This window comes from Marmota marmota, unplaced genomic scaffold (genome assembly GCF_001458135.2).
Source record: "Marmota marmota marmota unplaced genomic scaffold, marMar, whole genome shotgun sequence".
Classification (NCBI taxonomy): Eukaryota; Metazoa; Chordata; class Mammalia; order Rodentia; family Sciuridae; genus Marmota; species Marmota marmota.
Genome location: NW_026000261.1, coordinates 1,027,539 through 1,054,654, shown reverse-complemented (window position 1 = coordinate 1,054,654; position 27,116 = coordinate 1,027,539). Strand labels below are relative to the sequence as shown.

General features: G+C 34.4%; 1 protein-coding gene across 1 annotated transcript in view; it reads left to right on the top strand.

Annotated features, from left to right (window-relative positions):
• The window catches only part of Htr2c (5-hydroxytryptamine receptor 2C), a 239,871-nt gene that overhangs the window by 113,031 nt on the left and 99,724 nt on the right, over positions 1–27,116 (top strand). The window contains exons 2-3 of the mRNA XM_015497977.2: positions 15,947–16,061; positions 20,806–21,119. Of these exons, the coding sequence (XP_015353463.1) occupies positions 16,027–16,061; positions 20,806–21,119 (349 nt within the window). The 5' untranslated portion in view covers positions 15,947–16,026. The remainder of the gene's footprint in view (positions 1–15,946; positions 16,062–20,805; positions 21,120–27,116) is intronic.

The following is a 27,116-nucleotide window of genomic DNA, read 5'->3' as shown; positions in this document are numbered from 1 at the left end:
ATATATATATATATATTTATGTAAGTCCTGTTATACACACTAGATTTATTCTCCACTCAAAGAAAGGAGAAGGTCAATTTTGTCTTTCATCGTTTTTCTAGTACTTAGCACAGTGCTTGTCACAAGGAAGGCTCTCCATTAGGGTTTATTTAATAAATTAACAATGAATATGAGTAATGGGTTCTTTTCTTTTTTCCTCATCAAGTATTTCTGTTAGACACCTTGTTAATATTTAGGTATGTATGAGCTTTCACTCAAAGGGTACCAAGGCAAAGAGAAATCACCTTTGTCATGCTGATTAATATCAATTTAATGGAAGACAACACACATGGGTGTACTTTGAAAGTCTACCTCTACATAAAGTGAAAGTGTTGATTTTTTTAAAATTTCCTGTACTAATAATTTTTATGGAGGAAATGAAATAGCAGCTTCTAGCCAATGTGTCCTTCCTTGCATCTCTATTTTCTGTGATCCATCTGATTTTATACGAATGCCATTTCCCTCATTAAAGTCCAAGGTTGCTGCTACAGACATTGCTATATTGCACTCCTTATGATTCAGTTATGAATTGCTTGGCAAGGAGGTCATGAGTCTACAGATTTGAAAGAATATATAATATAAGCATAATAAATATATCTCCATTTCACTCTAGTAGTTTGTACTGGCAGGTGATTTTGTACTTATTCATATACTTTTCTCTTACAATAGCATAACTAGTATAAGAAGCATTGGATTATTCCTTTAAGTGAAATATGATACACTTAAATGTAAATAAGGCTGACATGTTACCCTAAATCATTATGAATCGATATGAAGACATGTAATTCCACCTGCCTTTATCAATAAAAATGCTTTTTATCATGTTCTAAAGTTTGATGGACATAATAGACTTTCCCTAATTCACTGGATCTTCATTTTATTTTTGTTATTTTATTGGAATAGCAAATGCCTTGCTGAAATAGAAACCTCAGGGATGTTTTCATGATGGGCTTTGACTCAATATGAAGGCTTTAAATGGATTTAACATGCTCATTTCTTTCACACTTGCTTGTCTTGATTTTTCTGAACTTAAAAGTAAAAATGGCACAGGTATTTGACTTTTTAATGCTAATTTCAAAATTCAAGAGCAAAAAAAAAGTATAAAAGTAGGATTGCATAAATCCACTCTCCAGTTAGCTTTATCCTTTTCATAATCAGCTGGATTGTAGTACCATCCTAAAATGCAATCTATTGCTTTTGGTAATTCAATGAAGAGAAAAGGAATAACTAAATAATCACATATAGTTGGTATAATTTTATAAAATAAAAATATTACAGGGTAATAACTTAAAATTTAATATGTTTTTAAAAATAAGATTATAATTTTTGCTTTCTTTAAAGGAAGAAGTAAAACTGTTTATTTGCAAAAAGCATGTTACAAGATATATAATCAAGTTACAGAAATCAATTGTATTTATCTCTATTTTAGAAATGAATAATATAAAATTAAAATTAAAAGTATAAATGCGATTTACAGTTGCATCAAAAATGTTAGGGATTAGTCTGACAAAAGATGAGAATGACCAATATGTTTGTTTTTTGTTTTGTTTTGTTTTTGATATTGGGAATTGAACCCAGGAGCACTCTACCACTAAGATACATCCCCATCCCTTTTTATTTGTTAATTTTGAGACAGGATCTTGCTAAATTGCCTAGTCTGACCTAAAATTTGCCATCCACCTGCCTCAGCATCCCAAGTCGCTGGGATTACAGACATGCACCACCACTCCTGGAAAGAGGGCTGGGTTGTGGTTCAGTGGTAGAGTGCTTGCCTAGCATGTGAGAGGCACTGGGTCTGATTCTTTACACCATAAATAAATAAATAAATAGTCCATGGACATCTAAAAAGTATATATGTATTAAAAAAAAAGGATTTTATTAAAAACGACAGGACCAAACAAAGGATTTCAGTTGCTATTATACAGAGTGACTACAAAGTGTCAATGTCTACCAGCCAGCCCTCTTAACTTCAACCCAGAAAAAAATTCTAAGAATTATTTATTCTTATTATTTTACCTCAGTGAAATTCAAGAGCTACTTTTGAGTGTATACTATGTGTCTGCTTAGAAAGTGGTAACAGATATGAACTTCTTAAAGAAATTTCTATTCACAATATCATTGCCAACATTTAGATTAAAAACAAATATTATGAAACTGTTTTAACTGCATCATGTTGATGAGATTATGAACCCTAAAGATCTAAACATCACTTTTAAAACTATAGGAAAGACCCATGGATTTGAAAGCCTGCACTTGTTTAGCAGAGCACTGTGATTGGTTACTATCTTTTCTTTACTACATTGCTAAAAGTTGTAGATTTCAAGTTAGGACCATTAGAATGTGCCCTATTAAAAAGATGGAGCTTATTGGAGAGTGGATTTAGGTTGAACATGCTACTGAAGAGCTCTTTCTTCACTATAAGAAGTAGTTTCCCCTTTCTCAGGCTGTTTATTCTGACGCTGCAATTCGTGACTTGAGAGACTTTCCTTCCATATAATTTCTCAGGGTATTTGCAACTCCTTCTCATATGAATATTGTGGAAACTCTATTAATTTCAATTTTATTTCATTACAAAGGCAGTTGATGTTAACTTTCCATTGTTTTCAACATCATAGTATTTAGAGAAATGCTTCCATTCTTTAATGAAGACAAACTTCAAGTTAAAAAAAAAATCTAGGTAAAATAAATTTTTGTTGTAAATTCGTTTCATTAAGAATATATTTAGGAGCCAGGCGCTGTGGTGCACACCTGTAATCCCAGCAACTCCGGAGGCTAAGGCGGGAGGATCAAGAGTTCAAAGCCAACTTCAGCAAAAGTGAGGCACTAAGCAACTCAGTGAGAAACTGTCTCTAATAAAATACAAAATAGAGCTGGGGATGTGGCTCAGTGGTGGAGTGCCCCTGAGTTCAGCTCTAGTAACCCCCATCCCCCCAAAAAAGAAGAATATACTTAGGGGTTGTGTATTCAGTTCTGTAGCAGAGCATTTGCCTAGCACACACAAGGCTCTGGGTTTGAGCTTAACTCTGTGTGAGGATAAAGATATCTATCTATCTTATTTGAATTGTAAGTAGTCGATATTAATTAAAATGTCTTAATACCTAATCATGTTACTTTAAATATGATTTCAAAGTAAGCAGGTAATTCTTTGGATGAATTTCAGAAAATCCATTTACTTATGAAGTCAACATATTTCTTTATTTTAACATCTGTCAATGCTTTAGGTTTTTACACAGCAATTTCACATACATCAACTATTGGGTCATGCACCAGATTAAACAAAGGTACAGAAAGAATTAAATGAGTCACCCAAAGATACATAGTTAAGAAGTAAGATAGACTCAGCTCTTCATGCTTGCACCTCAAAGCTCTATATACTTATTCAAGTGCAACATGCTTATTTCATCCTGTAATAACAGTTGAAGCCAACTTATTCAATTATTGCATGTACCTTATCTTGAAGATTTAAAAACATAATGTTTGCCTAGCATAGGGACACTTGCCTGTAATCCTAACAACTCCACAGGCTGAAGCAAGTTCAAAACCAGCCTCAGCAACTTAGTGAGGCCCTAAGCAACTTAGAAAGACCCTGTCTGAAAATGAAAAATAAAAAGGGCTGGGGATGTGGCCCAGTGGTCAAGCATCCCGGGCTCAACCCTGAGTGTCAAAAAACAAAACAAAAACATTTTGTTTCTTGACTCAAAAGTTTTGGTATTATTCAGCTTTATATATAATGGACAAAAAAAAAATGCCTTTCAATGGGTACTTAACTATATGGCTTACAGGAAAAAGGCATTATTTGGCAACTTTCAAAGAAGGTTCTTCCAAAGCAATTAGTATAACTGACAATGTTAGTAACATCAAGGGCAATGTCAACATTTGAATCACTTGGGTTAATCCTAGAGGGTCGACATTAAAAGCTATCTTTCATTGCTACTTAAAACCCTAAGGGTTTTGTTCTGCCTACAACTAAATCAATTATGATAAATTTATAAGCTATATGAAAATAATAATCTGGGAATATTGGTTGATAGGATTATCTCCATGCTATTTGTTTGGATAAATAATCCAGTATGTTTTTCTACTGAACAAAATTTCCTTCTTTAAATATTTGCTCTAGTTGTGGAAGTGTTAATTGTACCTAAAATCACTTTGTCCTGGTGCTATTGTTTGGGTAAATTAAATGCTCAAAAAAGCAACTGTGAGATTTTAAAAAGTTTTTACATAAACAACTTATGTTTGAGAATAGTCCTGCCAGCTTATTCCTGCCAGAGTTTGTCCCTGAACAGCTCGTATAATATAACCATGTGGGGCTTCCAGACATGTAGAAATTAATACAGATTGGAGGACAAGTTCTTTTGCCTTCCTTCCTTCTGTTCACTTCTTCCTTCTCTTCTTCCTCCTCTTCTTCCTTTAAAAAAAATTTCCTTCCTGGTCTTTTTGCCAGGTCTCCTCCTTTGAATATTTGCAGAGCCAAGGAATGCATAGAAGGCATTCCAAAGTAGCTCTCTAATGCATTGAATAGTGTTAACTGGGCATGGTGGCAGATGCCTGTAATCCCAGCAACTCGGAAGGCTGAGGCAGGAAGATCCCAAGTTCAAAGCCAGCCTCAGCAATTTAACCCACTTTGTGAGACCCTGCTTCAAAATAAGAAATAAAAAGGGCTGGGGATATATCTCAGTGGTTAAGTGCTCTTGGGTTAAATTTTACACACACACACACACACACACACAAATGTGTGTGTATATATACACAACTAAGTCAATTATGATAAATTTAAAAGCTATATGAAAATAATAATTTAGGAATATTCTTTGGTAGGATTATCTCCATGCTATTTATATATAGGTATATAGATATAGATATAGATATAGATATAGATATAGTCTATGACATTTCCTTCACTTCTTTCACATAAAGAGAGGACATGAGACAACTGTATTAGAAGTTATGCACAAACTAGTGAGACTCATCTGTGGCCTTTAAGACCTTTTGCTTTCAGTAAAGCTTAGAATCACAGACCTGGAAAAGAAACAAGAGGCTGGCTCCTAATCTTGGCATAGACAAAAATTAACATAAGGACGTTGACAATGCATTTGTCTCTTCTAGATCAGCTTCTTCAAGTATCAAAACAGGAAGTTGGATGATCTTCAAGTGCTCCTTTTGAACTTATTCCCTGAAAGTATGTTCATTTGATATAAAAATTGACAGTTACAATGTTCAATTTGGAGAATTTTATATTCTTTTACAGGAATTCAAGAAGCACTGTAAAGGATAGTGGTGTGGAGTAAAACGGTATAGACATAGGTGTGCAAAAAATCTGAAGTGGAATCTGGCTCTGCCCCTTACTAGCTGTATGTGGTAATTTAACATCACAGTTTAGTTTTTAATCTGGTATTGCATTGTTGTCATAGTAAAGATTAAGTGAAGCCAGGCGTGTTGGCACTCTGTAATCCCAGTGGTTTGGAAAGCTGACGCAGAAGGATTGCAGATTCAAAGCCAGCCTCAGCGACTTAGCCAGACTAAAAGCAACCGAGTGAGACCCTGTCTCAAAATAAAAAATAAAAAGGATGTGGCTCAGGGGTTAATCACCCCTGTGTTCAATCCTTGGTACAAAAATAAAATAAAAATAAAATAAAATGAGAAAAGATATATAAAGTAGTAAATTAGTCAGTGTAAGCAATTATTATACATCTACCTTTTTATATTCTTTTTCATGTTAACCCGTTTCTACAGGGACAACTCCATGAAGATTTTTTATTCTTCTCCCTACCTATCTTTGGGCAACAGATGGTATCTTAGATAGTAACACTTCTCAAGGTGTACCACGATGACCTATACTAACAGGTGCTCTACTGGCAGAATGCAAGGTATCAAGACAAAAAGTTTTGTGAGAAACTAATGAGTACATTTCCGTAAATATTGGTATGAGCTGGGTGCTTGATTCAGGAGTATAACTTCCCAATATTTGGCAAGTTAATTACAATGACAATTTAGAATAATTTTTAGCTTTCTCTGAGTAGCAGATGTTTTGTGAAATCTGTAGTTTTTGAAATGTTTACATATATATTATGTATACGTAATATAATTGGTTATGAAGGCACTATATTGCCAACTCTTCTATTTTCAGCTTTCCTTTAGTTGTTTCTCTATGCAGATGGCTTTAATTTGGAACAAAATATTTCAGTACTTTAAAATAAGATTTTGAAACTCAAGGAATCTTTCTTATAATAACAAGTAATGCAATAACAACTGATTTTGTTTTAGAGTTCCAATATCAGCAGACGGTAGAAAAAACTTAAGATTGAACAGAGAAGTAGTGAATATAAAATCACAAATATGTTAGGCATTTCCCTTAGAGATTGAGATAATTTGCCAAAAGTAGTTTACATAATTTTCATTCCCTTACGTATAGAAAATATGAGTAAAATCTTGAAAACATTTATAAATTATAATAATTTATTTTTCAGTGACTTCTCACTTAAAAAAATTAATAATGAAAAAACAATAGTACAACCTCTACATGGGAAAGGTCTTTCCTTTACTCATTGGCATATTTCAAGTGACTGGAATATTGCCAGGCACATAGTAGGCATTAAATAAATGTGTGATGAAAACATGAATTCTACTGATATTGTTTTCCTTAACACGCTGTTTTTTTTTATAATCTTCCAAATGTTCTTTTAGATATTAACCTTGCAAATTACTAAGATATATATCTTATTTAAGATATATATCTTAAATTCTTTGAACCTCACAATTCTGTAAAATGAGTTTCTGTTAAAACTAGGTGAGGGGGCTGGGAATATGGCTCAGTTGGTAGAGTACTTGCCTTGCATGCACAATGCCCTGGGTTCAATCCCCAGCACCACACACACACACACACACACACACACNAATCAAACCCAGGGCCTTTTACAAGTTATATGAGGGTGTTCTAACTCATTAAGAATGAGACATGAGGGTTAGGGCTATAGTTCAGTGTCAGAGTGCTTGCGTAAAATATGTGAGGTACTGGGTTCAATCCTCAGCACCACGTAAAAATTAATTAATTAATTAATTAATCATTAAAGGTATTGTGTTCATCTACATCTAAAAAGGAAAAAAGAAAAAAAGAATGAGACATGAGCCAGATTCAAGAATAAAGCCATTCTAAATTTGTTCTAACCAAAATCTATCCTTGAGGAAAGGGGCTCAGAAAAAGAGATCCAAAGCTGTGTTAATTAGCAATACCTTTGAGAAGCTCCTTGTGTCTACATGATCTCCTTTATGATTCCTGTAAAGGAGCTGTCCCAGGGAAAAGTTTACTATATCCTATTAAAAAAAAAAAAAAAACATCAGCATGGTGGGCTGGGGCTGGGGCTCAGAAGCAGAGCACTTGCACACCTGTAATCCCAATGACTTTGGAAGCTAAGGCAGGAGGATTGTCAGTTCAAGGCCAGCCTTATAGGAACTTAGGCCCTAAGCAACTTAGTGAGACCCTGTTTCAAAATAAACAAATAAAAAATGAAAAGGGGCTGTATTTCAGCATCCTTTGGTTCAATCCCCAGTAAAAAATAAACAACAACAAAATTAGACCTGTATTTGTGATTTTTTTGAAGGAAGTAGAAAGAAGACATGGTACAGAATGCATGCATACTTACTTGAGAGATATATAGGCTATTATGAAAATTCTCAAATGTCACTTTCTTACTACTTTCAAATCGAGAGGTTTTTTTCAGGGGCTGGAGTTGTGGCTCAGTGGCAGAATACTCCTCTAAACATTTGTGAGGCACTGGGTTCAATCATCAACACTACATAAAAATAAATAAAATAAAGATATTGTGTCCATCTACAACTAATACACACACACACACACACACACATATATATAAATTGACAGTAACAAGTAGAATCTAGTTATAGCTAAACTTAGCTATTTGGAAGTATCTTCTTTGTAAAATAGTACATAATAATGTCAAATATTTATTTTAAAAAGTTCACAGGAATTCAGAGCAAGAAGGGGTAGGGTAGAGGTCTCCTATTGTGAACCCTCAATGTCATGGATGAAAACCCTGAGACCCAGGAGAGGTTTAGCCACTTATTCTAAGCCACAAATCAACCAATGATAGAGTCAGGACTAAAATCCATACCTCCGAGGACCCAGCCTAATGACCTACATGCTACCCTACACATATTTAATATCTGAAGTGCTGATTGATATTAGAATGAATTAGGCATTACTGAAATTATCAATTATACAAATTAATTCATTTTCATTTTAAGTCCATTTTCTGTATTCGTGACATATTTTAATTTTGCATTATTAACCTGTTATTGACAGGCATTATTGAATTTTTGAGAATCATATACATTTTATAGTAATAAGTCATAAAACAATGGCAGGGATTGTTCTTTTTTCAGGTGGGACAGCAAAAGCAGAAACACTGATCTTTCAGCTCCGTCGAGGCTTTTTTTTTGTTTCTCTCCCCTTTATATAGGACTTTCTGAAGCTGTCAAACGAAGAGCTGTGGGAGAAATGAGGAGTTAAGAGTTCATTCGGCTGTCCAGATGTATCCAAGTACCCAGTTATTTGGCAATAAATACATCCGGGCAACTGATTGAATTTTTCGCTTCTTGTGGCTCGACTGGAACCCTCTACAACCCTAAAGGAAATGTTTGCTAGATCGCCCCTAGTTCGTGATCTCTTAATCCAATGAATTGTGAAGTGGAAGTTGCCTGTCGGGGAGGAGATGCCTTTCTAAATGGGAATGGGAACGCATTTTAGTATGCAGCTAAATTGAATGTAAGTGTCTTGGCAAAAGATAAAGATGGTATTATTTTTCTCGCTTGCAAAAATAAAATCCAACGAACAGAAAATTTTAAACTATTTCATTGGTGTCCCTTGTCATGTGCCTATCTCACCAGTATAAAATAACAATTTTTTAAATAACAATTTTAGCTCACAAGAGCCTGCTAATGTTTTTCACATATCATGATATTTTAAAAATATATGGCCTCAGCAAGTCGCTATAGTGCGCACCTGTAATCCCAGAGGCCTGGGAGGCTGAGGAAGGAGGATCTCCAGTTCAAAGCCAGACACAGCAATTTAGGGAAGTCCTAATCAACTCAGTGAGACCCTGGTCTCTAAATAAAATACAAAAAAGGGCTGGGATATGGCTCAGTGGTTGATCACTCCTGGGTTCAATCCCCAGTAGAAAAAATATATATGCATATATGTATATGTATATTCTCAAGCTATGGCTACATGTATTATAGGTCTAGCTAATGTTTTTCTCCCATTGTTCTTGATCCCATTGTGCAATTTCATTTTATTCACAGCAACTATCACTGAGATTACCCTACATGTTTGTTTACATGTTTATTGCTTGTTTCTCCTACTAGAATGTAAGCCCCATGTGAGCAGGGCCCTTATCTACCTTGTTTATTATCACATGCTCAGCTCTTGGGTAGCACCTAACTATAACTCAAATACATGAAAGTACTGTTTACAGTCTTCAGTCGTGCAAATCATTTGGAGTTGGTCTCCAACATAGAAATGTAACATATGGGTTCCCCATTAACTCAGCTCTTGAAAAGGCTTCAGTTTACTCTGCTATTTGGCTACTTATGCTGAGATAATTCAGGGATAGTTCTACTACCACCTATGGAGAAAGCATCTTCAAATTGCTGGGCATGCTGCCCACTAAGACAGATTTTCTACTCTCTTTACTACAATCATGGAATGATTTGCAATAGCTACATTAACTCTCTAATTTGGAAGCTGTTCCTCTTTGCAGTGCTATTTTAGGTAAATGGAATAGATCTAGCTGTGCAAAACCTAGAATCTTACCCACTGTAGATTTTATGAGTTAACTGTCTCATTAAGTCTCACTCATTTTAGCAAAAATCCCTTTCAAGCGGGGTTGGGGGTGCAACTCAGTGATAGATTACTTGCTTAGTATGCTTGAGCCCTGATTTCCATGTCTAGCATTGTAAAAACACACAAAAATAAAGCCTCACAAAATAAGTCAAGCAGAAGCATTTAGAAAATACAAATCAGGAGAATGTGTTTCGTTTTCAATCCAAGCATAAGAGGAATAGTTACATTTGTCTCAACAACCACTTGCATTATTTGGAGAAGAGAGAGGGGGTAAAAGTATCAGCTGAGGAGGCTGAGGTAGGAGGATTGCAAGTTCGAGGTTAGCCTCAGCAACTTAGGGGGACCCTAAGCAACTTAGGGAGACCCTGTCTCAAAATAAAATATAAAAAAGGGCTGGGTATGTTGCTCAGTGGTTAAACACTACTGGTTCAATCCCTGGTACCAAAAAAGAAAAAAGAAAGAAAGAAAGAAAAAGAAAAAGTATGAGCACCAGAGTTACCTCAAATTGAATAATACCTTATTATTATGGGAGCTAAGGAACTGTCTAGGAGAGACCCAGAGTCCCAGCCAGTTTATGCTCCCTGCAGTCCGGATAAGAAATTGTAAGACCACAGAAATGAAACTGCATATTGAGAACTGTTAGATTTCCCAGTGGTATACCATTGGGAGAAGTGTCCAGTTTTATTTAAGTCCAAAACACTGCATTCTGGAGCAAGTCAAGCAAAAGTGCAATAACTTACCGGCTAGTATGGTAATATCATGTGGTATAGATCTTGTACTTGACTTAGAACTAATTATTTCCATTGCAGTCTATTAGCCTGAGGCTTTTTGGCGACCAAATAATATTTTCTGAGAAAGCAGATGGCTGAACCATGGAAGGTTATGAAATTGCCATTCCTAAGATTGTTCTAAAGAATATCAGTTGTCAAACTTTTTGAAGTGGCTTAAATGTAGACCTGTCTAAAGACAAGGCACTAGATTATTTAATCACTTCTAATTTTTCAGCCCTGGGAGTTCTGCAAATTCACAATTGTAGAATACATTAAGACCTTTTAATTGAAGATAAAAAGCTTAAATTTTATTTTACTTTAGAGAATATATTTCCAAATGTATTTACCACTTTGGAAGATCCCATGTTTACTGGTGGATGAACAGTCTTTAATTTCATTGGTTATAATAACCAGGAAAGGGGCTGGGGCTGGGGCTCAGTGACAGAGCACTAGCCTAGCACATGTGAGGCCCTGGGTTCGATCCTCAGCACCACATAAAAATAAATAAATAAAATAAAGGTATTGTGTCCATCTACAACTAAAAAATATTAAATGATAATAATAATAATCAGGAAAATTTCCACCAAAATCATAAATAGTTATCTGATTTGATTATATTTGGCAAAGGTGAGTTTTTACTATGACAAATCTGCTTTTTTTGTGAGATAATCTCTAGAGTACATTTGAAATGGAAAGGAACATTCTTGAAATATTCATTAGTCCCAAGGATAATTTTTGAATTAGAAGAGTATTTTCAAACTTATCATAAATCTGTGCTGTATTAACATTATCTTTCCAGGACTATTCTGAACATTTGTGACTAATTCATTTTTCATATAGCCATCTGCTATAAGCTCAATGGGTATAATATCTAGAGGGAAAAATTTTGAATTATGAGTTCATAATTTCTGAATGGTGAAAACTGACAAAAGCCCCTCTTTTATAGATAATATTGCATATCAAATTCTTAAATGCTTTATTATAAAAAGCAAGCCAGGAATCTTCTGTTGACTACATATTCAGAATTAATCTCTTCAGTATGATAGAAAATAATCTGCCATATCACTAAGATGAACTTATGAAATTTCTAGAAATCTAGTGTAAAATCTATCTTTCATGGGTTAGTCCATATTGTCCAATTTTTGTTAAAGCATCAGTAAAAATGCTGACACTTTCTATTTAAACAGTTCAATATTATGTTTGTCCAGGTCTGGATAAGAATGACTAAAAAACAGTTTAAGGACAGAAAATGTGGGGGCTGGGGTTGTAGCTCAGTGGTAGAGCACTTGCCTAGCAAGTGTGTGAGGAATTGAGTTCAATTCTCAGCACCACATACAAATAAACAAAATAAAAGTCTATCAAATATATATACATATATATAAATTATATATATGCATATCTATATAAATTATATATAACTTTTAAAAATAAAGTATGATCGAAACATGCCCAATATTTCTTCAATACCAAAGTGGGGAAAGGTAAAGGTAAAAATGAATTCTAAATGGTCAGTTTTAGAGGATGCAAGGAAATGTTCAGGGTTCTCAGGAAAGTCATAAACTTTTATCCTCTCCAGAGACAATTTAGACAAAATAATAGTTATTCCTTTATCCTAAGTAGGATCTCTTGACTTTGGGCCTAGGGATTGAACCCGGGGGTATTTAACCACATCCTTATGCTAGGCAAGCACTCTACCACGAAGTCAGATCCTTAGCCCTGTATTATATATTTTAACAGTTTCTATATGAGTCCTCTAAATTCTCACTAAAAATTAGTCAATTCTCTCACAAGTGATTTTTTTTCATTTTATAAAATTCAAATTTTCCTCAAATTTAATATAGGTATTCTTTTTATGTTTGTACAACTCTGAGAGTTCCATTATAAAAGACTGGAGTCTGAGAGGTATGCAGATCAGAAAGTTTAGAGTGGTTTTTTATGTCACTTATTAAAAGACCTTATCCAAGGCTTACAAGATTTTTTCATCCTTTTCCCTTTTTGTAGAATTACTTACAGAACATTTCTCAATGCAAAATATCATACTGACCTAGTTATTTGGGAAATTATATAACAAAGAATACTTTGTTACATAGTTTATATAATTTATTCCTGTCGTATTATATTCCTAAACTTTTACAATCAGTTCAGAAGCATTTCCTGTCAGATTTAATCAACTTTTTTTTTTTAAAGAGAGAGTGAGAGAGGGAGAGAGAGAGAATTTTAATATTTATTTTTTAGTTTTTGGCGGACACAACATCTTTGTTTGTATGTGGTGCTGAGAATCGAACCCGGGCGGCACGCATGCCAGGCGAGCACGCTACCGCTTGAGCCACATCCCCAGCCCAAATCAACTTTTTAAAAAAGGCAAATTTGCAGCTGGGGTTATAGCTCAGTGATAGAGCATTTACCTAGCATGAGCAAGGTCCTAGGTTTGATCTTTGGTTCTATCAAAAAAAAAATCTTTTTAAAATGAAATAAATAAGAGAATACAAACTTTAATAAAAAGAAAAACATTTTCATTAGTAAATTGGAGATCTATGTACATAATAGACTTTTGTGATTATTATTTGCTCTTAATGAAATTGACACTTAGAAAAACAAATATTTGCTATTTAATCTTTAATCTATTTAATCTTGTCTATATTTCCCAGGAAAATGTAAAAAAGCATCAATTAGTTGGTTAATTTTTAAGAGAATATAATATTTTGAGTAACAATAATGGGATTCTACCATGGCTGAGAATATGGGTAATAATACTTTGTTTAATGAGATGATTATCATATCAAGCTATGGAAAATACAATTTCAATTGTTTTGTTACAGTGCATTAACACACAGAATATTTTACTCAATCTTTGAACCCTTTTGGATACCTCAAAAATAAATATCAAAAACCATTTCATGACTTTAGCATTAGGAAAAGAGAAGGAGTTAGATATTTTTTGAGAGCTAAAAAGAAAAAGGGTAAAGAATATTGATATTTATTGGTCTTCCTTACCAGTTTTTCTATCACTTAGTTCCAGGCCTTCCAGAAAAAAAGGATTTATACATTGTCTGGCAGGATTTTATGGGCCAAAATTGGCCTAACAGTCTGACTGATATCACTTACTTCCACAAAATATTTTGAGTTCCTAAATACTAGGAGGCCATATTTTATGTATTTGCTGTACTAGGGGATGGTTTTGAGATAGATTTCTTTGTACTAGCACTAACAGAACTGAAAAGTGAATGCTGAGAGATAAAGATGAGAGAAAAACATTAAATTGATAGCTAAAATGATTAGAAAAACAGTGCTCTTTAAATGAGATGGGAAACATAGGGAGATGCAGTTTGTTCTAGTGAAATTTTACTTCCAAATTTCTGAAAGGATCTAGAAAACACCAAAGAAAGATTATCAAGACATATTTTCATTATCATACGCCTTGAAAACATTTACAAACTAGACAAAATGGATGATTTTCACTGTTTTGCCACGTTCTCAGTATTCAACTCTCTATCTCTCTGTCTCTGTCTCTCACACATACATACCCCAAAATTCTCATTGACAGCTGAGTGCGTGCAAATTTAGCATCACAGTCCTGACTCTTAGAATAGCTTTATAATCCCAGAAAGGAATATAGGTAGATGTTTGGTGTGGGAAGAGCATGTAATCAAAATCCTAAATAGAAAATAGAGAAAAGACAAAATAGAAAACAGAGATTTAACCACACTATTCCCAGTTAGAAATTTCTAAGCAGAAAAACCCAAGTGTCTCCATGTTAGTCACTAGAATTCACAATGCGTATTTCTTCAACGCCGAGGTAAGGATGGATAGTGACAGGTTCCACTCCATAAAGATGCATTTTCACAAGGAGAGCCCTAGAGATTCTCAGCAAATTTGCTTTTGGTCCACTCTTGACCAACACTTTCATGTACCAAATAGAGTGAGTACCAAGTGATGAATAATTCACTATGTAACTATTCGGTTGGGTTGTATGATACAACAAATAACTTTGAAAATAGCCTATAAGAAATTCTTTGGTAAGACATTTGAATTTCATGTTTCTTTCTTGATTATCTTGGAAGATGTATTATCATATCTTTTTAAAAATTTTTTTATTTGTTTTAAATAGTTAAACATGACAGTAGAATGCATTTATGCACTTTGATAAATCACACACAGATACGATATAATTTCTCAATTTTCTGAGTGTACATGTTGCAGAATCATATTGGTCATGTAGTCACATATATACATACAGTAATAATGTTGGTTTCATTCTACTATCTTTCCTATCCCCACATCCCCTCCCCTCCCCTCCTATCACTTCCCTCTAACTAATCTAAGGTAATGCCATCCTTCCCTAGTGCCCCTGCCACCTTATCACATCTTTTTAAAAACTTTTTATTTGTTCTTTTTAGTTATACATGACAGTAGAAAGAATTTTGACATATCACATATACATGGAGTCTAACTTCCCATTTTTGTGGTCATACATGATATGGAGTTACATTGGTCTTGTATTCATTTCTTTCCACGAAAGAAGCTAGAGATTTTTGCTTCAATTGTTAGTGCAACTGACCCTTTGTTTGCAATTTTCAATATTACTCCATATGCTCTGATGGTGACATAATGACTATTGGCTACTAACTGTTTAGTACATAGGACTGTTGCTATATTTAATATAGTAAACTTGATCAATTCGTTTATTTTGGCATAAACCTGTTGTTGCTGCCCTCTGGAGAGCATTGATGGTTAATGCACAAATATAAATAGAACTTTCCATGTAAATGCAGAATGCTTCTCTTTGAAGGAAAAGAAAACTACAAATGTTGTACAAAACGTGTTTACTTTATAAAAACTTTTAAAATTTGTTTTAGTTTTCCATGTTATTATAACAAAAAACCTTTACCTTTCAGAGATGCTAATTAATTATACATTATACATTCTCCCATTGCTTTGCAACTCAATGATATGTTCTTAATTTCTTTCTTAAGACATTGATTTGAAGCTATATGTACTCCAACAGAAGAAGGTTTAATAGAGCCTCATATAAATAAAGTTTATACAAGAAATTTTAGAAAAATTGTGATGGTTGTGTAATGATAAATAAATTAAAAATCTACTCTTTTCCATTCTTTATCACTTTCAGTATAACATGTTTACCTGTTTCCTAAATTAAGTGTTGACTGTTTTTTATCACTAAATAAGTATATTTAAATTTATTTAATTGGTTATTGTACAAGTTCTTTGGACTTTTAACTAATAATCTTTTTCTTTTTCTTTTCTTTTCTCTCCCCAGAAAGGAGAAGATGATAAATACAGTCTTCTAATTTCTTCTCCTCAATTTTAAACTGTGGTTGCTAAAAGACCGAAGCAATCATGGTGAACCTAAGGAACGCGGTGCACTCGTTCCTGTAAGGACGCTATTACTTATTCTTTAAATAAAATTAACTTTTATAATAGCTTTCTTAAAGATGTTAAAAATGCTTCTGTGTGACCACTCAGCAATATCTGACTCAATGTGTGTAAATGACTTGTACATCAAAAGATTAATATTATGGTTGTTTCCTATTTAAATATAATAAATGGGAAAAGACAATAATTTGGATTCTCATCAAATATTGGAGTTCATGTCCTCAAATAAATAATATGGTGATGATACTCTCAATTCAAATTATCTCAAGTGTCATGATTGGTTTCTCCATGGATAAAACTTAGAAAGGAGGAAAGTTCTTTCCTTTTTCTTCCTGAATGACCTGAGCAGTCAAGAAAATAAAATGCCTTTATAAGTATCTGATTTTGTGAAGAATAAAACTACAAAAATAAAGGTCAGAAGTTAGGGTTAAGGGTTGGGGGATGTAGCTGGACAGAAGAAAACAGCACCATCCAGAGAATTCTTGATATAATCCCAGTAGTGAAGTATATAGAATGCAACATAAGAGGGGTATTTGATTTAACCAAAATCTATTCTGTGAGGAAGTGGGCACAGAAAAAGAGATCCAAACCAGTGTCAATTCTGAGCAATACCTTTGAGAAGCTCCTTGTGTCTACATGATCTCCTTCATGATTCCTGTAAAGGAGCTGGCCCAGGGAAAAGTTTACCATATCCTATAAAAACCCATCAGCATGGTGGGCTGAGGCTGGGGCTCAATGGCAGAACACTTGCCTAGCATGTGTGAGGCACTGGGTTAGATCCTTAGCATCACATATAAAAAATAAATAAAACAAAGGCATGCTGTCCATCTACCACTACAAATTAAAAAAAAATCAGCATGGATCCTTTAGAATATGGTCATTGTAGCCCATCTTGGATGGCATTACAGTGATGATAGTCTCAAGTATGCATGATTCCAAGAGAATTAGAGCAGACAATAGAGAAAGGAAAAGATGAAAAACAATGATAAAGAAGAGGAAAAAAAGAAGTTAAATGCCCCTGGGTTCAAGCCCTAAAAAAAAAGGAAAATGAAAGAACAAATCTTCCTCCTCTCTGAGTCTATACCAACTGAGTATCTAAAACCATATGCTAAAATGTAGGGCTGCCTTAAAAGTATTCTACTATGAAATTTAAAAATTTATATACAATTTTTTCTGTTCTCTTGAGAGAAACAGGAGATCATTCATCTCTTCTATTAAACTCCATTGTCATATGTCATGCCAAAGCTCAGTAGATTTAAAATGTATTCAGACTTAGAAATTATCTTTTTATCTACTAAGTGTAAAATTACATTTTCATTAAAATTTTAGTAGCAATGAGTAAATTATTTGCATTGTTCAGAGAGAAATTATGATGTTGAATACATATTTTATGAGATTCCTGTGAGCTTAATAACATTTAGCGTAAGTGAAGGAGCAAAACCTAAATTATTTCTTCTTTGTAGAAGGACTTTATATATTTCACTAAGCATATAAGTATTAAAAATTAGGTTTAATTATAATAAAGCCAATTCTTGATTATAAAACTATAGAAACAGGATGGAAGTGCAACAAAAACCATAAAACCTTGACTATAAGTGGTGCTCATTAAGACTTTATTGAACTGAATTTAATTGAAACCAGGAAACTGAAGTAAATGTTCTTTCAAAATCTATCCCAGCACCATCAATTTATTTTGTAATGTGTAGAGCAGATAGATTTAAATTCTATATGACTTCTCAGTAATTCAGTATTTCTTTCATGGACTCTTTAATATAAAAGAAAAATATTTTTTGATCAGTAGAGATAGGCAAGACAACTACTTAAAGTATTTTTCAACCCCCCCCCAATTCTAAGATATTCAAATTACAAAATTAATAATTAAATGTGGTTTGTTTCATGCACAATTTTGTTATGTACAATTTTGTCCTGTACTCCTCTACCATTTTTAGAGACATGTGAAAATATTAGATGGTTTTAAATTGACTTTGAATATTTGAAGTTGGACTTTATATTTTCCTGGGACCTTATTTTTCTGGGTTTAAGGATACATATATTTGTGGTTCTACAACTGACAACTGAGTATATAGCATATTATTTGAGCACAACTTCACATGAGACTACTTGACATGATCATTAGCTAATTGAAATGAGAAAAAAAATAATTCAATAGGGCAGGTATTTCATCAGCTAGGCCAGAAAAGACACTGGCTTTAAAATCACTATCTGAAGTGGGTGGTGGTGTAGTTCTGTGGTAGAGTGTGTGCTTAGCATACACAAATTCCTGGGTTCAGTTCTTGAGCACCAAAATACAATACAATACAATGATAAAATAAATAAAAATCATCTGAGCCCAGTTATGCATAGGTATATATCATCTTGAAATAAAATAAAGACAAATTTTGGGCAAATTTTGATATAGATGAATGGATATATAGCAACCATAAAATACCTTTATGACTGAAGACAGGCTGGCGGTATATAGCTCAGTAGTAGAATGTAGGGTTAGTAATGTGCAATGTCCTGGGTTTAATCCCCAGCACCAACAAAAACAAAAACAAAAATCCCAGTTTGAAAGCAGAAACAAGGTAAACCTTAATGTTTATTGAGGTCCTATTATGACACAGGTAGTGTTTTCAGGATTTTACGTATATTATATCATTTAATTTTTACAACCACCTGTGATAGAGATCATCCTTGTACAGATGAGGAAATTGAAATTTTGAAAGGTTAAGTGACTGGCCGAAAAAATCCTAAAGGTCATATGACCAGGACATTGGCCACATGCTAAATACAATGACAGAGTAATTAAAGCTGAGAGCAAATAACTTCTTTCTATTTATTTGGTTCATCATTTCAATAATTTTATGTATATCAATCACAGTTTAACTATAACACATATCTTTTTGTTTGATAGATGAGATCTTGCTATGTTACCCAGGGTGGCCTTGATTGCCTGAACTGTATGTTGGTCAACAATCAGAAGTGCATGAGTAAGTAGTTTGGATAGGAGATAGGATTGTTGACCCACATACAGTCACTTTGCAAATGTGAGCAGATAGGGAGAGTTCTAAAAAGAAATCAACATGTACTATCATCAAAACCCATTGTACCTCTTTTCTATCTCTTTCTTTCTTTCAAAGAGATTGAACCCAGGGGTACTTTACACTTAGCTACACCCCCATCCCTTTTTTTATTTCTTATTTTGAGACAGAATTTCACTAAATTACTGAGGCTGGCCTTAAATTAACAATCCTCCTGACTTTGCCTCCCAAATCACTGGGATTACAGTCCTATGCCACCAGTTTGCTGTGCCTCTTTAGAATACCTTCCTGAAGTTGACCTGATGACAACTTATTCCTTCTTAACTTTGGATCAAAAAAAAGGCAACTTTCAATTTTCTTGTCAGTTACTGGATCCTTTAAGAAAATCTCCCTTCATTCCCTTATCAGCTGCCTTAAAAAAATCTAAAAAAAAATAATTTTACAAAATATAAAGAGTAAGTCATCTATATATATATATATATATATATATATTTGGTTTTGTCTGTTTATTTATTTCTTTTTTTTTCTTTTATTGATTGTTCAAAACATTACAAAGCTCTTGACATATCATATTTCATACATTTGATTTAAGCAGATTATGAACTCCCATTTTTACCCCGTATACATATTGCAGATTCACATCGGTTCCACATCCACTTTTTTACATATTGCCACACTAGTGTCTGTTGTATTCTGCTGCCCTTCCTATCCTCTACTATCCCCCCTCCCCTCCCCTCCACTCTCCTCCCATCTTCTCTCTCTACCCCATCTACTGTCATTCATTTCTCTCTCTTGTTTTTTTTTCCCCTTTCCCCTCACTTCCTCTTGTATGTAATTTTGTATAACAATGAGGGTCTCCTTCCTTTACCATGCAATTTCCCTTCTCTCTCTCTTTCCCTCCCCCCTCTCGACCCTGTTTAATGGTGATCTTCTTCTCATGCTCTTCCTCCTTATTCTGTTCTTAGTTGNGCATAATCTGCTCTAATGCCATCCATTTCCCTGCAAATTCCCTGATTTTGTCATTTTTTAGTGCAGAGTAATACTCCATTGTGTATAAATGCCACATTTTTTAAATCCATTCATCTATTGAAGGGCATCTAGGTTGGTTCCACAGTCTAGCTATTGTGAATTGTGCTGCTATGAACATCGATGTAGCAGTATCCCTATAGTACGCTCTTTTAAGGTCTTCAGGGAATAGTCCAAGAAGGGCAATTAAATCAAATAATACTGTGGTTTTGGATTGCACTAAAAGTTTAAAAGTGTTTGAAATCAGTAAGACCTGCAATGGGCCCTGGCCCTGCCGTTTACTGGCTAAATTGGCTTGAGAAAGTTACTTAACCTCTTTTTACCTCAGTCTTCTCATCTACTAATAGATATAAATCAGTACTGAGCTCATTTAGTTGTTATATGAAATTAAATGAGTTATCTATATGTATTTCAATAAACTAAGTGCTTAACTCAGTAGTCATTCGGTAAAACTATCCTTTGGATAGAAAGAAACAGAGGTTTCATTAAGAGGGCAGAAATCCTCATCATCATGGATGTTGAAGGAGAAGCAGTTATTTTGTTTAAGAAATATATACACAAGCAATATATATATAAGTATATATATATGAGTATATATTATATATATGTAATCCATATGTAAGCAATACAATATGTACTGATTGAGTTTGTTTTTTTTCTTCTTTTTAATTTTCAGTGTGCACCTAGTTGGCCTTCTGGTTTGGCAATTTGATATTTCTGTAAGTCCAGTGGCAGCCATAGTAACTGACATTTTCAATACCTCCGATGGTGGACGCTTTAAATTCCCAGACGGGGTACAAAATTGGCCAGCAATTTCAATCGTGGTGATAATAATCATGACAATAGGTGGCAACATTCTCGTGATCATGGCAGTTAGCATGGAAAAGAAACTGCACAATGCCACCAATTACTTCTTAATGTCCCTAGCCATTGCTGATATGCTAGTGGGACTACTTGTCATGCCACTGTCTCTGCTTGCAATCCTCTATGGTAAGTCCAGTTCTATTCGTTTTTTAATCTAATTAAAAATTAGTTTCTTAATCTATTAGTTTTTAAGTCTAATTGTATAAATGTGTGCCAAGTAGCATAGTAAACATGGATATAGTTATTTATTTTACCTGTGACATTTGGAAACCTGACACAAGGAATTGGTTGTGTGTATTTAGATTTATTAAATCAGTAGTAGAGTTGTTTCCAAAAAACAAAACAGACATTTTATAACATAGTAAAATTATGCATAGATGCTCTATTCTTCAATGTCATTTGTAAATATAAATGAATATTTGCCTTACAATGTACACAATGGGACAATGACAGAAATATCCTCCACACCTGTGCTTTGGACAATACCCAAACCATAAGTACCATCTCTAATTAAAAAAAGAAAAAAGAAAGAAAGAAAAGAAAAGAAAAACAGTCACATCTTCTTCAAAAAATATTTTTAAAATAATCTTTTTTTTTTTTTTTGGCAGTGCTGGGGCTATTACTGAGGGCCTCATGTCTGCTAAGCAAGTGTTCTACCACTGAGCTTCCCTGTAGCCCTGAGTGATCTTTTAAAATGTTGACACACTAAGTTTAGCCCGAAATAGTTATTTAGCAATAGCAATTCTTCTTCTTCTTCATTAAGTCTATAATTCTTGTTTGTACAAGCAGACAGGGGTAACAAAATTATTTAGTAAGTATATAGATCAAGTTCACATCATCACCATAAAAATTAAGGCATTGAGTATTTTAGTATGTTGATTTTAGAGAGGCTTCAAATTTTTCTTTTGATTTTTCTGCCATCTCTTTGTTGTGTTCATGGTAACCTAAATTTTGTTCTTTGGCTAATATTTATCTTTGGTACTAGGGATTGCACCTAATGGCATTTTACTACTGAACTACATTCCCAATCTTTTCTCTCTTTTTTTTTTTTTTATTTTGAGACAGGGTCTTGCTAAGTTGCCCAGGCTGGCCTCAAACTTGTGATCCTCCCTCTGGGATTTTAGATACGCACCACCTCAGCTGATTTGGCTAATATTTATGATAAACTATCAAAATTACATACAATTCTACAAATTTTTTAAAAAGAATTTTTTTTTTTAAAGATAGGACCTTGCTATATTGTCCAGGCTGGCCTTGAACCTTTAGGCTCAAGGATCCTGCTTCTGCCTCAGCCTCCTGAGTAGCAGGGACCCTAGAAGCACAACACTATACTCACCTCTCTATAAATATCTTTATTAAAAACCTGGAGAGCCTGGTTTGAATTTAATTGCTGATATGTTCATCTTTCAAAGGAGTAAAATAGACTTCCAGTCCCCTGGAGTTTCTAAAGGAACTAGATTAGAAAGAATATTATTAAAAGTTCTCAAATTCTAAAAAAGAATTTCAGCAGGCCTATAAAAATCATCTCTTGTGAAACCTAAAGTTGAATTAGCCTGTTCTAAATACACAGAATATAGAGTGGAAATGTATTATCTTAATAGGTATTTTATAAAGTATTCTTGGAAAATGGGCTTTTCTTATTTTTGCTATTTCAATCATGCATTGTCTTCAAAGCATCCCTATTTGACCTGCTCAGAGGGCATTTTTCCACTCTACAGCTCCAAAATTAAGTAAGAAACGGTGATTTAAATGAAACAAAACTGTGATTTAGAAGGTATACTTTGTCCTATGGTGTTTGTTCCATTTTGCAAATTTCTCCCTTAAAAAAATATATATGTGGAGGGCTAAATAATGACATTAGCATAAGTACAAATCTTATAACACATCGACCTGCTATGAAGAACAGTAAGAAGAACAAATAAAACTACAGAGTACCACCACCAAGTCTGGAGAACATTGAAATTCATAATTATCAAATTCATAATTATCTTTATTTACTTATTTGAGGTGCTGGGGATTGAACCCAGGGCCTTGTGAATGTGAAGCAAGCACTCAACCAACTGAGCCATATCCCCAGCCCCATAATTATCCTCAAGTACAAAAACAAGAAATCACACTGAGTTATATTTCAGTCTCCTACTGCATGTTGTTGTATAAGGGAAGAACATTCCAGGAAAAACTGGGTGACAGAGGCTAAAGGAAAGCTATTGGGAAGCCTAAGGTTGATACAAAATCACTATTAGAAAGTCTGTTCCTAACTGTCTATGCCCCACCTGATGAAGAAGAAGGACTTCCCCCCAATTTGATCCCTTTAAATATGGAAAGAAACAGAAGAATTTCAGCAGAAGAAATAAAGTTATCAAGGATAAAACTACTAAAACTAAGATATTCAACAAGATAACAGGTGTAACATTTAAAAGTCAGTAACATTAATACTCAAAAATAACCAGTTAAAGAAAGCCACAATAGCAAGAAAAGAGCTGGGGGTAGCTCAATGGTAGAGTGCTTGCCTAGCATGTTCAATACCCTGGTTTAGATCCCCAACATCACAAAAATAGAAAATAAAACAGAAAGAAAGAGACTAGAAGGAAGAAATGTGTAAAAACCATCCAATAAAAACATTAAAACATATCTAAAAGAGACAGTAACAGATTGATATCTTTGACATAACAATAATGACAATAAAAACAATAATACATGGGGCTGTGGATGTGGCTCAAGCAGTAGCGTGCTCGCCTGGCATGCGTGCGGCCCGCGTTCGATCCTCAGCACCACATACAAACAAAGACGTTGTGTCCGCCGAAAATTAAAAAATAAATATTAAAAAAATTCTCTCTCTTTTCTTCTCTCTCTCTCTCTCCCTCTCTCTCTCCTCACACTGTCTCTTAAAAAAAACACACACAATAATACATGGCAAAACTAACAATAGCAAAGTTCAGAAACAGACTCACAGAAAATATTTGCTATATTTATCATAAAGGGCTAATACCCTTTATATACAAAGAAATTCTTTACAACTGAGAGGAAAATCCAACACTCAATACAAAAAATGAGCTAAGCTACCAGTAGGTAAATTCATGATTTTTTTTTTTTAATATTTATTTTTTAGTTGTGGCTGAACACAATAGCTTTATTTATTTATTTTTATGTGGTGCTAAGGATTGAACCCAGGGCCTCGCACGTGTTAAGCAAGCGCTCTACTACTTAGGCACAATCTTTAAAGTGTATTTTATGTTCTTAAAAATGTATTTGTGACTATTAGAATATATACACATTTATATATAATCCTTAATTACAAGCAAATGTGTTTAATCTCAGAAGGGAAATGTAAATTAAATGACTCTGTGATACCCATTTTTTTAACCTACTAAATTGGTGAAATTTAAAAAGCTTAATACCACACTGTGTCAAAGCTGTGGGGACATGAATACTCTCATATTGCTTGTGGTAATGTGAATTGGTACAACTATTAAGAAGTTTAGTTTGGCAGTAGTGAGCAAAACTACATATTCATTTGCATTTTAACCCAGCAAATTTATATAAATTACTCTGGATAACAAACCTCTAATAATAGCAAAATATATAGGGTTATTCATCTGAGTACTGTAATCGCAAAATATTTTAAACAACCTACATTCCATATGTAGCAGATTACTTAAATAAAATTATGCATTGCTTAATGATGGGGATTCATACTAGGAAATGAAAGAGTCACTGGAGAGATTTCATTATGGAAACATCATAGTGTACACTTACACAAACTAAGATGGCCATAATGTCACTAGGCTGTACAGTCTTAGGAGACCCCCATTACATATGTGGTCCACCTTGATCAATATGTTGTTATGTGCCACATGACTGTAATGGAGTACCATGAAACTATTTGAAAGAATAAGGAAATTCTATATTAACTGACATGGATTATTAGAAGAATCAAAAGAACCTAACTCTATTTGATATTAATAACATAACCAATGAGGTGAATAGTACCAAAAAACCTAATCCACATAACTTTAAAAAATAACAATATTCATACTGTATGCACTTAGTTTAAGGATAAAGAAAACTGAAATGAACTCTAAATACTATTTTTTTATTTTATTATTGATATACAATAGAAATTCTGAAATGATTATTTGTGATCTGGAATTATAAGTAAATAAGCATATTAAAGATGAAAGAAGCCAGGTGTCTCTCTGTTGCATAAGGGAGTTAGAAATTTGAACCCGGGGAGAAGAAGTAATGGGACATATAGTGGTGGATTCATGATATCAGTATAAATTTTTGCTGAAAATAGATGGTAGATAAATACTTAGATTGATTTCCTAGCTCTTGCTGTAACTGAAAGCTCAGTCCTTGTCCCCAATGCCAATCAATGCCAAATTAATAATGAGGACACAATTTTGAGAAAAAAAGAAAAAGAAGTTTTATTGCTTTGCTAGCAAAGGAGAAACTCAGAGCTCTGACTCCAGTCCCAAATCAGGAGGGACAGGGAGCTTTTAAAGGAACTTCAAGGGTTACATTCCAGGTGTGCTCTGGTATGCAGGCCCCACGGCTCCCTGAAGGCTGTTAGGATTCATTTGTTAATTTGGGAGTTATTCACTTCGCAGATCCTCAGCAGGCCTCTCCTTCCTGTAGTGGCTGTGTTCAAGGGTAATTAACTAGGGGAAGAAAAGATAACACTGTCTCCCTAATCTTGTTACAGAGAGCGGAGAAGGAAGAAAAGAGGAAAAAAAAAAAACACATTTTTTTTTTTTAATAAGCCCTAGAGCAATGAGGGCTACATTCAGAAGGTGAAGGGACCATTGTTACATTTTCACTCCTGTGCATAGAACAATAAATTAAATGAGCACAAACAGGAACAGGGACTCCTTGGAGAAAAGGCTAATTCTGATACGACCAGTTACCATGTTGAAGTATGCCTAGGCAAGCATATAAAGCAGGGTTTATTTAAAAAAGGGTAACATGGACTTCTCCTGGGAGGGAGAAGGGGGCCATAGCTGGTATCCTGGTAACCCAAGAAGCCAGGTGTTCTGCCCTTTTTATATGTCCTAGGATTCCTTTGTTCTCCTGCCCTCTTCCCCCTATCTCTCTCTTTCCAGCATTGGTGACTGGGCCCTGTAAAGCTCAGTGGGATGGCCTAAAGGCGAGAAGCAGATGGATGGGGGAAGGGCTGGATGGAGCAGCCCCTTACACATTAATTAACATCTTTGTAGCTCCCCGTAGGGAGGGACAATCCCTGGGACCTGTTACCCCAGGAATACGTTGGAGCAGAGGCAGATTCTTGATAAGATTGGACGCAGGGATCCCAGGAATTAACATTTCAGTCCTTCAGGGGGCAGTCTCCAATTTACAGAACTCACTCAAATTGGCCTCCTTGATAGACCTGACTTGATTTACCTATCTATACTGACTGCCTGTCTATTCTGGCTTCAATTCCAGAGATGGGGCAGGAAAATTATAACCGAAGACTAGAACATCTTTTGAGCTAAAAAGTAAGAAAGTACTCAAAGAGTAACAGGAAGATTTCAAAAAGACACAGGATCTAACTTAATGGTGCCCCTACAAATATAGGAACATTTGAAAATTAAGGTTAATAATGTAAGCTCTAAAAACAGAGTAAGCATGCTAAAGATAGTCTCTTCTGGTGTATTTAATCAATAACTCTGGGGAAAAAAATCAAAACAACTACTATAATTTAAAAAAAGGCAAATAGGGAGACAAATAAAAATTTACAGATGTAACCTTTATGGTAATGGGGTTTTCATTTTTTCTCTCTCTTTTTTTCCAGTAGCCTTCCCTGGAGGGCAGGACTGTCACATAGCTGCACGGTGGTTGTGCAGAAGTGGCTAAAACTCAGTCTTTCTGGACAGAGTTAACAAAGGGCGCTCTGTAGGCCCCCTAATGTAGGGGAAATAGCTCTTTTTCCTCCATATTTTCTCTCCTAGCTTTGAACAGAGGGAAGACTCTAGTCAGAGTTACGCTTTGATAGCACATGCACCAAATTTTTGAAAACAAACAAAGACCTGATAACTTTCTTTTTGGCCAGTGGACCAGGAAAGGAGGCCTTTGTGGGCCACAAATTATGGGAGGGAATCCTGTGAAGTAGAGAGCTGAAGAAAG